This window comes from Schistocerca piceifrons, chromosome 9, assembly GCF_021461385.2.
Source record: "Schistocerca piceifrons isolate TAMUIC-IGC-003096 chromosome 9, iqSchPice1.1, whole genome shotgun sequence".
Lineage (NCBI taxonomy): Eukaryota > Metazoa > Arthropoda > Insecta > Orthoptera > Acrididae > Schistocerca > Schistocerca piceifrons.
In genome coordinates, this window is record NC_060146.1 from 177,369,268 (window position 1) to 177,384,190 (window position 14,923).

At 41.5% G+C, this 14,923-nt stretch overlaps 1 protein-coding gene across 1 annotated transcript in view; it reads left to right on the top strand.

Annotated features, from left to right (window-relative positions):
- The first annotated feature begins 7,346 nt into the window (after window positions 1–7,346).
- The window catches only part of LOC124716828 (cytochrome P450 4C1-like), a 75,861-nt gene continuing 68,284 nt past the window's right edge, over window positions 7,347–14,923 (top strand). Inside the window, exons 1-2 of the mRNA XM_047243382.1 lie at window positions 7,347–7,546; window positions 14,365–14,575. Of these exons, the coding sequence (XP_047099338.1) occupies window positions 7,347–7,546; window positions 14,365–14,575 (411 nt within the window). The remainder of the gene's footprint in view (window positions 7,547–14,364; window positions 14,576–14,923) is intronic.

Here is a 14,923-nt window from a genome sequence, read left to right on the forward strand (position 1 = left end):
CAGTGGTTGGATCCCCTAGCGAAGTGGAGAGCTTAAAGTTACAGACAGTGACTGAGGAACGAATGGGAAGGAAAATGTCAGAGTAAAACGACGGAGATACACTGGAGTGAAGAAAAGACGCCCTGAGAAGACGTAGTTTACAGTTTCGCCGGCTGCGGGGAAACATTGCGATCAGATACCAGGAAAAGCTCAAACAGTGAAAAGCAACAAACTAACAAATACTGGAACAGATGACAAGTCAGATAGTTTCGTGCAGAAAGGTGGCAGTAAGGAGGTGAAGCCGCACCAGATAATTATTTTAGATTACAATATGTTATTCATGAAACAGAATGGTTAAGCAGGAAACCTGGGTTCGAGACCAGGACCAGCACAAATTTTTGTTTGTTCTGAAATATTCTTCAGCTGATACGGAACCATGACCCCAGTTTGTAAGTTCATTATTATTTGAATACGACTGTTGATAACGTAATAGCTTAAATGTGACCAAAAAATTTATTAAAATTTTTCTATTAAACTGTGACTATAAAATCGATACATAAAAGCAGCGATGTCTTCAATGTTAAACATATCCACGCTTTCTAACGATGTTAAATGTGTTTGACAATTTGTTAAAAGTAAATGGAGTAACAGATATGTATGTTACAGTCAAAATCCGTTTCTAGCTAGAACGCGTTCTTACTAGTTCAAACAAGTTTATACTGAGCCACTTCGTCAAAACGCGTTTTGCCTAGTTAAAACTAGTTTTAACTGGCTTTCGCTTTTGATGAGCAGTAAATTGTAGTTGTAACTAAGGCTATCAGTATCAACTAGTTTCAACTAGTCAGAACACGTTCTAACTAAACTAGACAGAACTAGTTTTCACTAAATTTATTTAGGAGCAAATATTAAGAGGAACTATGTATTGATTAAAATAAAAAAAGTATTTTTGTATTGTGCAATGTAATATTTATTGAGAATATTGATCATACATCTAAGTCATTAATATTAACTACAGCAATGCAAAAATAACCATACACCGAAGAAACATTTTAAGGAATATTTCAGAGCCATATTAACAGTATTAGTTACGAAAGTGAAATAAAATAATCATACAGCAAAAGTATATTAATTACTCAAACATTTGACAAAAGTTGCTACAGTCTTAATAAAAGAGAAACGTACCAAAAAACTTTAACAATTAAATTTTGATTATTTGTTTTTGCAAGGCAAACTGTCGTGACATTTTGAGTTACAAAGGTTTCCTTTTTTCCTGCAAAACTTCCTTTTCGAAATACATGCCTTCTTACACACACTGTGAACAAATTCTTGTCCTGATCCTGAGGCTGCCATCTTGGCAGCAGTTCTTAACCTTTGTCTCTGGCACGTCTTCCAGCAGCAAGAATTTCTCTTTGGACACGTCGAATTCGGATCTGGAAAAGAACTTTTGATAAGCTTGTTTGAAAGGCGATAAGGTACTTAATACATATTATGATTACCATGTAAGTATTAAAACTTAAAATATTAATTAATTACTTGAATAGTTAGAAACATTTTCAGAGCATTAAATCAATGAAGTAATAAATATGTCTGACATTTGTCCTTAATTATTGAAATCAGTTCAGCAATATATACCTGCAATACAATTTGTCGAGTATCCCATATTTCGTTCCAATCTTGTGCAAGCCCTGTTCATCTTTCTGAAGCCCGACTCCAATAATATTGGGGAGATCTGTTTTTGCTCTGTCGATAACAGGAATCAGTAAATTATATTGTCACTGATTTCTACAGTGGTGAGTATTAAATATGAGGCCATCTTCATTCTTTTGGCCTGTTTCGTCAGGTTCTCATAAGCGTTTTCTCTAACTGTTCGTATTTGAAAGCGTTCTTACTAGTTGGAACTAGTTAATACTGATAGCCTTGGTTACAACTACAATTTGCTACTGGTCAAAAGCGAAAGTCAGTTAAAACTAGTTTTAACTAGTCAAAACGCGTTTTAAAGAAGTGGCTCGGTAAAAACTAGTTTTAACTAGTAAGAATGCTTTCTAACTAAAAACGGATTTTGACTATAAAACTTTTGACAAAGCAAGTAAGAAAGTCAGGAACCTACTTGTGGTGTTCAGCTAAAACTGTTCATAATCGAGAGTATATAAAACTATATGGTTACATTGCTAGTTCTCTCAATGCTGCAGATTTTGAGATTACTTTCACTTAATTTTCAATGATTCAATTTTCATTAACATGTAACTAAAAATTTTGAAGATGGTAGCCACCGAGCGACATAAGAAGCTCAAAGCTTGCATCCACCTTGATTCCAAGTAGAAAGTTCAAAATTAAGTGTGATAAAGTTAATCTATTTCAGTAACGACTAAATAATTTCTGAAACAATACAGTTAAATTGCTCCTTCAGATCTGGCGAATATAAATCTTCGCAGAATTAGCATCTTTTCCAGATGGTTTGTCGTATGGTAAGATTATACCAGTCTACAATCCGTTCGCTATTGTGGTGAAGATAAAATTACATTGTAGGCAGTGTAGTGTATTCAGTGGAATATACAGGGTGACGCAGAATAACGGGAATGTTTGAAATGAGTAGTTGCAGCTATGGGCAGGTGGCAGCACTGCGCGTTCGTTACAGTTAGCGAGTAAACAGTCCGCCATTTCAGTAATCATGGATCAGTGGAACGGACAACAGCTTGCATTAGACTGGATCTGCCCTCAAGAAGAAACCAACAGGACGACCAAGAAGTCTGTGTTCTCCAGCGAACATTGATGTTGTACGAGAATCGGTCTTACGGAGCCCACGGCGTTCAATTCGTAAGCGAGCAGCAGTAGTTGGACTGTCCCGGGTGAGCATTCGCATTATTCTTCATCTCGATTTAAAATTTCATCCGTACAAACAACACATGGTGCAACAATTGAAGATCAACGATTACCAGTTACGATTAGGATTCTGTCAACAAATGATAACAAAAATAAACAATGACGATGAATTTCTAAACAAGTTGTGGGTGTCAGATGAGGCACGTTTTCATCTCACAGGTTATTGAATAAACAGAACTACCATTACTGGGCAAATACAAATTCTAATGACTTTCATGAGCGCCGTTTACACGCTAGTAAAGTGACAATATGGTGTGGTGTTTCATCACATGGGATAATCGAACTGTATTTTTTCGCAAATGAACAGGGAAATACAATAAATGTCACTGCCGATCGTTACGTGGAGATGTTACGAACTTTCATTACAACTGCATTTTACAACTTCCCAAACGTTCAAGAAGTCTGGTTTCAACAGGACGGAGCGACATCACACACCGCACGGCAGTCAATGGCATATATGCGAAAATTGTTTGGCAACCGTGTGATCTCACGATTCGGTAACATTCCCTGGCCCCTAGATCGCTAGATTTATCCGTTTGTCATTTTTTTCTTGTGGGTCTATCTCGAGAGCAAAGTCTACACGACTCGACCAGGAACCCTTAAGGAGTTAAAACAGAGAATTCGGAATGCAATTCACAGTATCCCAGTTGAGATGTTGTAGCGGTCAATGAGGAATCTCAACAGTAGATTTCACGAATGCATTCGCACAGAAGGACGTCATCTAAAGGACGATAAAGGATGATAAATGCCATCGATGTTTCGTAAATGGCAAAGTTGTAAGGTTTCAATTACTATGAACGCAACTTCTTTCCTTCATCACTTCTAGTTTTATTGGATTGTGGAAATGTTACCGTTTTTCTGTGTCACCCTGTACCTTATTGTGAGCCGAAATTATTTCCAAATCGAGTGGAGAGAGATTCAAGAGAAAATTGGTTGCCAAAAATTGACAATATGTCATTATGTTATACATGGTCAAATTAGTAATTAAATACTGTTAAAATCAGTAAAAATAGCAGCAGTTATACAGTGCAGATTAAATGCTCTTCTCAGTGAACATGAGGAATTAGTTTTATGGGAAAAGAGAAAGAGTATCCAGTGAGGCCGTTTTTTGCGACGAAACACGAGACAACAAAACATTAAAAGGTTCGATTGTGCCTATCAGTTACGCGTGGAATCGGCAGGTTCGGTTATAAACACGGTGTTCCACATTGCACTACAGTACTTCTGGTATGAGGAGCTTGTGAATATGACATCTGGACTCAGTTGTTAATTGTTGAAGGTAGACTGAATAATCGTCATTACGTTATACGAACGATTAAGCCAGTTGTCATACCCTTCGTGATCAAGGTGTCGGTGTTTTCCAATAAGATAATAAATGGTCCCTCACTGCTGTTCGCACCACAACTGCCTTGAGGAATGGTTCAAATGGCTCTGAGCACTATGGGACTTAACTTCTGAGGTCATCAGTCCCCTAGAACTTAGAACTATTTAAACCTAACTAACCTAAGGACATCACACACATCCATGCCCGAGGCAGGATTCGAACCTGCGACCGTAGCGGTCGCGCGGTTCCAGACTGAAGCGCCCAGAACCGCTCGGCCACACCGGCCGGCCTTGAGGAATGCACAGGTCCTTCATTGGCCTGCCAGGTGACTTGATACGTTACCCATCTGTTACGTCAGGGATATGATGGAGTGACATATACTTTTGTAACAACCTCCAGCTAGCCATTTTCTTGAACTGACCCAACAAACTTTTCAGGCGTGGCAAGAAATTTTACGGTGCGACATTCATAAGCTGTTTGTTCCCATGCTACAACGAATACAAGCATATCATCGTGTCTATGTGAGTCACACCTCATAACGATATTGAAGATGGACATCAGTTTCCAATAGAACGAAAGCTTAATCATTTAATACCCATTGTGATGAATGTCTCCACAAAGACTGATAAGTATCAGTTATCTTTAAAGTTATCTTATGGTAGTTATCTAGAGTTAATTTAGCCTCTTACTACCATTGGTATTTTAAGGCATTTTTATGATCCAGCCACATTAATGTGACCACCTGCGTAAATAAACACCTTTTACAGCAAAGTAAAAGAGTCGGCGAGGTTCTGGAAGGTACAGACTGGGATGTGGAGCAATCCAGACTCCTGTGCTGTGGCGAAATGCTCTAGGTTTCAAGGGTGAGGATATATGCCGCAAACTGTCCGATCGAGGTGGTCCCACAGATTGTCGATTGGGTTTTAATCCAGGGAGTTTCGTGGTCACAGGAGTAAGGTAAACTCACCCTGGTGCACTTCGAACCACTCACATACAATGCAAGCTGTGGAAAAGACTGCATTGTCTTGGTGGTAGATGCCATCGTGCCGAGGAAAAACGAACTGCGTGTTTGGGTAGTACGATCCCAAAAAATACATGATTGCTTGTTTTGATCCATTTTGCCTTCCAGAATGATGAGATCACGCCGGGAATGCCACGAAAATATTCATCAGACCATAACACTCCCTTCTCGGGCCTGGACCCTTCCGACCATTGTTGTAGGGCCGTACATGCCAACGGGCATCCGGCGATGTAGCATAAAGCGTCATTCATCTGAAAAGATCATCTGTCGTCACTTAGTGGACGTCCAGTTGCATTATTTCTGTGCAAATTCCAGCGTTGATGAACAGCAGTCAACATGGGTGCATGAACCACACATCAGATGCGGTGATCCATACGCACCAACATTTGCTGAACGCTTGTTGAGGAGACACCGTTGGATACCTATTCGCCTGTACACATCTCTGCAGCCACTGATCATCTATGGCGCGTGGTTAACCACTGTTGCCTCGGCACCACTATTGGGTAGCACCATTTTACCATGCGTGGTACACTTTAATCACAGTGTCATGTGAACAGTTTACAAACTTAGCCAATTCAGATATTCTTGCACCCTTGGCCTGAAAACCAATGGTTATGCCCATTTGGTCATCAGACAAATCGCTCCATTTCTGCATTACGACAACGACTGCACCGTTTTTCCGCGTCTCCCCGAAACTTTTTGTATAGCCTCCACCGTCAATGCTGCCACCTGCCGTCTGGGAGTGGTCACTGCACGTTGACATCGAACATAGATGGTGATCATATTGATGTGGCTTGACCATGTATAACAGTCATTTTATTAATTCCAGTGTTCACTCTGCCACGAAAAAAATTGTTTTTGCAATAGTGTGATGTTTATTGCCCAAGCTCAAACACAACAACTGATCCCTTCCTGTGATAGTGTGCAAACAATGTAGATGCGTAATTTCTGCCTGAATTTGATCATGAACCACGTAAATTTACATTAATCCTCCTAATACGCCCTCTCGTTCATCTAGTTCAAATATTCCATTGTTTTCCTTTGCATCACATGACATATTCTCTCAGTAAAGCCACTACCAATTTCACTTCGGTGTAGTTGTCTACAGCAAGCCCACTGGGATGAAATAAGGTATAAAATGCAGGGAGCGAAAGGTTATATGCAACTTTACAGAAACCAGGCTGCAGTTATAACAGTCGAATAACATAAAACGGAAGGGCGTGAGACGGAATTTTAGCCTATCCCCCACGTTATTCAATTTGTTGGTTGAGCATGCTGTAAAGGAATCCAAGGTCAAATTTTGAAATGGGATTAAATGTCAGAGAGAAGCAGTAAAAACTCTTGAGGTTTGCTGATGACACGGTAATTGTGTTAGAGACTCCCAACGGACTCGGCAAATCAGTTGACCAGAATTGATAGTCCTCAAAACAGCTTATAAAATGAATATCAACAAAAGGAAAGTAGAGTAAAGGAATGTAGGCGAATCAGATCAGGTGGTGAGGTGGGGATTACATTCAGAGATCAGAGTCCAGGTTTAAAAGACGACTATCTGGAGCAAAATAACTAAAGATAGAAACAATGGAGAATATAAAATGCAGACCGCCAACTGGAAAACTGTTTTCTTACAAATGAAACGATGAATATACTATCATCTAATTTAAAAGAAAGTGTTAGGAAGTAGTTTCCCAAAAGTATTTAGTCTGGAGTATAGTTTTATACGTAAGTGAAACATGGTTCATAGAAAATGCAGACAACAAGAGAACAGACGCTACTGAAAGGTGGTGAGACACCAGCAGTACTCCACAGTCTGGTTGGAGTAACGACTTAAGCCTCAGCACCTGAAGAACGGGGCCAGGCTCGGTAGTCAAAACATTGTGGAGAAAAGCGGAATCAACAACTCAACTGAACACTTGATAACACACCGTTAAACAAACAAAAACGTTTCGTCGCCTGGCATTACTGGCCCGAGCGATTCCGGAAGCCTTATCTCTTGTCTGTTAGGGACGTGAGGTGATTTGAGGAAAGGAGAAAACAGGGGGACTCATAACAACGCCCTGTGAAGCTGTGGAGGTATCCTGCCAGCCGCCGTGTACATAAGTGGCGGCGAGCGCTCATTGGGCAGGTGTGTGTTTCTCTGTGAGGATGGCGGTGGTGTGGTGGCTTCTGCAGCTGTTGGCAGCCCTGGTGGCCGGGCTGTGGTGGGCGTGGCTGCGGCGGCCGCGGTGCGACGCGCCGGGGGATCCCCCAGTCCCTCTGTTGGGGAACCTCATGCAGCTGGGGAACCCCAGGACCAGCTTCCGCACCCTCTGTCGCATGCATGCCGTTCACGGGTCCACATTCTGGTAAGCACATATGGGAACACAGTATCGAATCGAGAGTATAAATACTTTTACTCCCGAGTGGTATCATAAGAAAAATATCACAAAAGTTTTGAACGAACACTAAGGAGACCTAGAAATATCGATACTTACCTCTGAAAAAAATGTTAGAGTAGATGTTCTATACCGGCTTCACGTTTTAAACAGAATAATGAAGCATTAAATCAAGCAATTTTTTGTTTTCATTTCAGGTTGCAATTCTTAAAAAACTGGAACTTGAGACATAACATTACATAACAGATGATAAAAAAATGTATTAATAGTCCCCTAAAGTTTCTAGCCTTTGTCTATGTAGTGCAAAAGTAACATTTTGTCCAGTTGTTTCGCAGATAATGTGTTAAATGACTTTGAGAATGTCGTGCCTACAAGTAAAACCTTGGAGGGCACTGATATCGCTGGAATTGTCATGTACTCAATTGTGGCTTATAGAACTGACGAAAGAAGAACTTGGTGTCTTAAAATATTACCCTACAATGGTGACAACTGTGTATGTTGCCAAATAAAGGATCATTCCAGCTTTTTGATCAGAAAGCACATTCAAAACCGGCCAACATCCTATGATGACACCATTCAGAAAGCAGTAGCGACTTTCAATCAAAATATACTTGCGCTATTGGCTCATCTACAAGCTAGGCGCAGTGGCATATGCATGAGATCATCATGCCCCGACTCCCCCGCCCCCCCCCCCCCAATTCCCTCCTCTCCCCCACCTTCTTGGGAATAGACCAGTCAGAGAATTTATATGCCAAGATAGAAATATTTAGAGTTCCCAATCGTAGTCCAGTATTTTACCACGATTAAAAATAAAACAGGCAATCAGTATGTACTCCACAGTTGCCATCTTGTTCTCAGTACCCCACTTACAACGGACACTTTTGGTTTCAAATGCTCGGAATAGCACGAAACCATGCTTAGAATAACACTCGATCATAAAAACAACAGTGTCTGTGTCTTTTCGATGCAAAACCTTGCATTCTACGGTAAGTGGCATTTTAATAGAGGGAAACAAAGTAACAACATACCAGTATCACAACGCCAGTGTATAATTACATTTTCAGTCAACAGTGCCAAAAACTCTCTGCTCTAAGCATTTATAACATTGCCAAACATAAGTATCCCGCACAGCTGATAGTGCTCATATTAGTCCTCATAGTGCAGATGGGGGCTTCGTTGAAACGGTTAAAACAAAGTGGAACAGAACAATGTGCACACCTCACTAAAGACAGGTTTTTATATTCAGAATCACTTTCGCATTCAAGCAGTCCAAGATGAGAAACCGCAGTAATTATATTTTCATACAATAATATGAGTGTGTTAATGTCATAACCCGACTTCCTCCAAACATACTGCAACATAGGCGAATATTTTGGTACAGAAAATTGATTGTAAATCACAGAGTGAAGTTTGATGATAACGATCATGTATTTTCACTTGGAGTGTGGCACATTGTACTCTTACAAAATCAGCACTCCTCCTGATATAGACATTACATTTCCGTCCACAAAAATAAATCCATAGTGGCCTGTAAACGTCTCTAAAAACCATTATTCATCACGCAGCGGTTTGAACATCAGCTCTTAACATTGCGAGCGCCAAAGCATTCATGGACTCCTTAGGGAAAAACGTATCACATATGAGATTTCTGTCACATGAGAAAGTGTTTTTATCTCCTCAAAACACTTTTATATGTACTTAGCGTTACACTCTTTACATATTTCCCTATCTGTGGCACATATCGTCGCTAGAATGATGCGGCATTAGTCTCTGCTTTGCTTCTAAGGGTCGTCCCAGAAATGTTGTGACAAACTTCGAGGTACTGTAGAGCGTACATATTGAGTAACAAATCGAGGGTAGGAACCTGGAAATGCCATCCAACGACGCTGTGAAGCGTCAAAGTTATAGGCGGTGGCACCTGTCATTAGGTCACCCCTTCGGCAGCAAACGTGACTGTGTACGCTGACACACAAAAGATGGAACATCTCGCAATGTTCACGACTGACTGCCACGATCGACAGTGCTGCTTAGGCCTTGTCTCCTATGAAAGTGATGCTCTATTGTCTCGATGGACTCTTCTAAGATCTTGGTACACAGGAGAAAAATAAACTGCAGATGGAAACCCATGTCCAAAATCGTCATCCACCAAGGCAACAGAGCATGGCATTCACAGGAGACGAGACATGTCTACACTGCAGCTAGCTCCATCTTTTCCACTGCCGATCGTGGCAATCAGTCACTATCACTGAATAGCAAACGACATTGCAAGATTTTCCGCCCACAGTCCACCAGTGTACATAGTCACGTTTGATGACAAAGGGGGCCGGCTGGTGTGGCCGACTGGTTCTAGGCGCTTGAGTGTGGAACCGTGGAACCGCTGTGGTCACAGGTTCGAATGTAGGTTAGTTAGTTTTAAGTTGTTCTAAGTTCTAGGGGAATGATGACCTTAGGTGTTGAGCCCCATAATGCTCAGAGCCATTTGAACCATTTTGACAAAGGGGTGTCCCAGTGGCAGGCTCCAGCGCCTATAACGTTGGCGCCGGCCGTGGTGGCCGAGCGGTTCTAGGCGCCCAGTCTGGAACCGCACGACTGCTACGGTCGCAGGTTCGAATCCGGCCTCTGGCATGGATGGGTGTGATGTCCTTAGGTTAGTTAGGTTTAAGTAGTTCTAAGTTCTAGGGGACTGATGACCACAGATGTTAAGTCCCATAGTGATCAGAGCCATTTGAACCATTTGAGCCTATAACGTTGGCGCTCCACAGTGTCGTTGGATGACGTTTCTGGACACAGCTTCCCATCCTCCATTCGTTGCTCACAACACTCTATACAACCTCTCGAAGTTTGTCACAACATTTCTGGGACACCCTGTACACTTACCGCATTACGTGCCTGCAAACACAACAAGGTGCCATTCACTCTCTCCATGAGGAATGGTCATACGAGGTGCGACAATAAAGTAATGAGACTGATTTTCTTTGCAAGATGTGGCAACCCTTCAGGCTTGCGTAGGCACAATATCTTTTACCTTGGTCTACAAGCTGCTTCTAGTCCAAGCGGCCCATCGATGCAACTGCTCAGTCGTGAGTTGTGCTGTAGTGAGTTAACACGTGTTTGTGTCTCGTCACGGATTTGGAACAGCATAATACTGCGCAATGGTATGCCATTTCTTTTTGCGTTAAATTGGGTGAAAACGCGACGCTAACTTACGGTGAGCTTCAGAAGGCTTTTGGAGAGGAGGTTATGTCATGAGCTCAAGTTTTTCGTTGGCATAAAATATTAAGTGAAGGCAGATCGAATGTTGAAGATGAAGACCACAGTGGACGACCACAATCTCACAGACGGATGTCAACCTGGCCAGGGTGCGTGAACTCGTAGGATCTGATAGATGATTATCCGTGAAAATGATTGCAGGCGAACTGAACATCAATCGAGAAACGGTTCGTCTAATAATAACTGAAGAGCTTGGTATGAGAAAGATTTGTGCAAAAATGGTCCCCAAAAATCTCACTCCACAACAGCGAGAAACACGGAAAAATGTGGCAGCCGATCTGTTAGAGCAAATGGAAATCAATCCAGAATTGCTGAGCCATGTTATCACTGGTGATGAAAGTTGGTTTTTTCAGTACGATCCAGAGACAAAAGGCCAAAGTTCGCAATGATGCTCAAAGGCATCACCCAGACCAAGAAAAGCTCGCATGTCAAAGTCAAAAGTTAAATGCATGCTTGTGTCCTTCTTTGATTCCAAGGGAATTGTTCATAAAGAGTGGGTGCCTCCTGGAAAAACAGTTAACCAATATTACTACAAAGAAATTTTAGAAAGACTTCGTAAAAGAGTTCTTTGTGTCCTTGCCAACATTGCTGATAACTGGATTCTGCATCACGATAATGCGCCATCCCATACTGCTCTGTCAGTACAGCAATTTTTAACCTCAAAACAAATTTCAGGACTACCACAGCCACCTTATTCACCAAATATCGCTCCATGCGATTTTTTTCAATTTCGAAGAGTCAAAACGGCGGTCAAGGGACACCATTTTCAAACAACACAAGATGTCCAAAAAGCTGTGACGAGGGTCTTGGAGGATATTACAGATGAGTTCCAGAAATGTTACCATCAATGGCAGAAGCGCTACAAAAAGTGTGTGCAATCAGAAGGGAACTACTTTGAAGGAGACAACACAAAACTTGACTAAAACAGTAATCAACATTTTTTTCACATCAGTCTCATTACTTTAATGTCGCACCTCGTATATGAGCTAGTTCTCTTTGCATCAAACGTCCAAGGGTGATTGATCACGTCATGGGGAATAAATTCTGTTAGAGACAACATTTCTTAACACTTTCCAGCAACTTAAAACAAAGGTGCTTAGCAATTCAAACAGTTACTTGAGAGAAAGTGAACTTGTTAGCCAAGGTCCCTAGTAGACAACCTTTACGTCGATTACGGTGTCGGTAAGCATGGTTGCCATCCTCAGATCTCGATAAAAGGTTATTAAATGTCTCCTATACCAGCTGTGCAAGTACTCTTTCTGAAATATTGCCAGGTACGTGAGGGACAAGATGAAGAATGCTCGTGTGCCATATCACAACCTACTATGTATTTCATTGCAGCCAGGGCACTGCTATACTGAAAGGTGGTGCCCAATTCTGGCCAGCAGATTGACAGTAAGCCCCAACAGGGGCGGTAGTGTATTCATGCACATCTTACCAAAATTATTTATGCATTTCAATTACAATATGTTTTCCAATTATGTGTCGATAAAAGAATCCATAAGCACCTTTTCTAAAATTATTGCAAAATAGTTATTAAAACAGAAGCTAAAAATTGATCGTATTATGTTCACTTGTGCGCCTATGTAGAAGCTGCTTTACATCTCTGTCAATTTCCATATACTGGTGCACGATAAATAAGTGTATGAAAACAATTTGTAATTTATAAATATCTGCGGGTATGATTGTAAAATTACTAAAATTATAAAAATATGTGGACGTAAAGTTACAGGGTGGGCTTCCACTGAGTCATTTGGATAGCAGCCTACTGCTGATGAGAACCTACGTAATTACCACATATGATTTTATGTATGAGATGTGCTGAAGCAAAATCTTTCACAGTAGCACTTGAAAATGGCCTAAAGGCCAAATTACAATTGTGAAATAAATAATTTCTACTGTCAACGATTTAATGACTGTGAACCCCGGCCATGAGAAGATAACCGTAAGAATGAGCGTCTCTAAGTGGAGAAAGATCTTTAGAAGGGAATGACAAACTTTTATTTTGATCGGATCAGTTTCTTTCACGTAGAGCAGATGACTGGATTTTAGGCAACAAACATAGCATATGCGTGCAGCCGAGTACCTACACCTTGGCGCCCCCCAGGGGCGTAACCAATACAAATGGACACCTAATGTCGCTGGGAAGCGGCAGCCAGAATTTGTTTCCAGTGGGGTGTCCTATCAGTTCTAGATGTTCCATGCAAAGACTCTGAAAAAGGATGATAAATCCACAACCACAGTGCCCTCTTAACCCTTTCGTGGGCAAAATTATTGAGCAGTTTTTTTAATGAATGGAGAGCAGATAGTAGTTAACAGATAGGTATATTTATCATACAGAATATCAAATTTGCTCCAACTGTGAAAGTGAGGTCACACAACAAGGTGGGAAGTATTCTTCCCACTGCCCTTCCTTGGAGTTAAACGACAAAAACAACTTTTTCAATATATGTCATATTTATTTGATAAATTTACTTCTCTTGTTACAATGATTGTTCACAATTACTAGCCATGAAATTTTCTGAAACATGGGTCTATGCAAAGTGGTATTTGACAATACGTACAAACACAGCGAGTGCTCTTTTCCGCAGCTTTGGTACTACAATGACGGCACGTCCAGTACGTTTCTTCTAAAATGGGTTGATGCTCCCCTACAGCGACATGACGAAAATCGTCTAGTACTTCACGCCTTTTTGCCAGAAAGACAAGTTTTTGTCCACGCCTTTTTTGGGATGAGAAGCCAGCGATCAATTGTCTGGCTGGATGGATCCTGTATGTGAGCTGATCATGCTGTCCACTTTCTCTTTTACTTATTTTCCACAGGATAAAACTGTTCAATGCAGCAACGTCCATCAGGAAATAAAATATTCTGTGCCACCATTTTACAGAACATCTGCCAATAGCATACCTTTCTCGTTATTGATCAAACTTATCGACACCACCCATTATTTTGTGGTATTCTGCCACAACTTCAGGACAAGAAATCTCTGTACTAGTACCATCCTTGTTTTTCCTTTTCACTATGGCTGTTTCTCATGGGTCATGAATTGAGGACAGGAAAGTGACTGGACGGTTATCCATCTATTTTACTGCAGAAATGGCTCCTTTTGTTTCAAACTGGAGTTCTCCTCATTCTAATTTTACGTTTTCCTTCATAAATTTGGGTAAATCAAAAGTATTTACCTTATACTATAGCTCTGAGGGAAAAAAATCACAAGATGTCACGCAAACAGCACTGAAAGGCTCCTGTACAGAGCAACACTCAGCTATACAATGCCTCTGCGCAAAGGTACAGCAAAAACGGTGGGAACTTCCGATTGGAAGTAGTACCCTATACTGTTCACTAGGTAGTAGCACCATACAGAGGTGGGAACTGTGAATCCCACGAGACTAGGAGCGAGTTCGTTGTAGTGGGAAGCATGTTTTCCACGGCTCACGAAAGGGTTAAGGAAACTACACTAGACAAACTAACCGTGGGGAGCCCCCTCCAGTGTTGGTGATGTGTCTCTGGTGTGCAGTATCTACGTGGGCCCCATCCTGTACGTGGTCGTCGCAGAACCCCGCGATGCCGAGCTGCTGCTCGGCTCCACCAAGATAGTCGACCGCACCCGCGACTCCCCCTACCTGCACAACATGGTCAGCGTCTTCTTTGGCGATGGACTCTTCAGCAAGAGGGGCGACCAGTGGCGGGCTCACCGCAAGATCATTTCGCCCACATTCCATCTGCAGGTCAGCACATCTATAGTCTCTTCAAAATTACTTTAGCATTGACAACTATGAAGCAAATGGTGGAGACAGACTCAAAGGAAAGAACAGTACACATTCAGCAAATCTCTGAGGACTGGCTCAACAGCCACAGCAACCATCTGGGGTTCCAAAGTTGTTAAGCCTCCCACTTGCTTTGTCCTCCAGTTTCTGGCTGCTTGCTGTCATCCAACTGGATGATTCATATGACGGGCGTTCAGTAAATAATGAAATACATTTTTTTCCTGATAGCAGGTTGGTTTTATTCAGAATTCCAATAGATCATATTACACTACTGGCCATTAAAATTGCTACACCACGAAGATGAAGTGC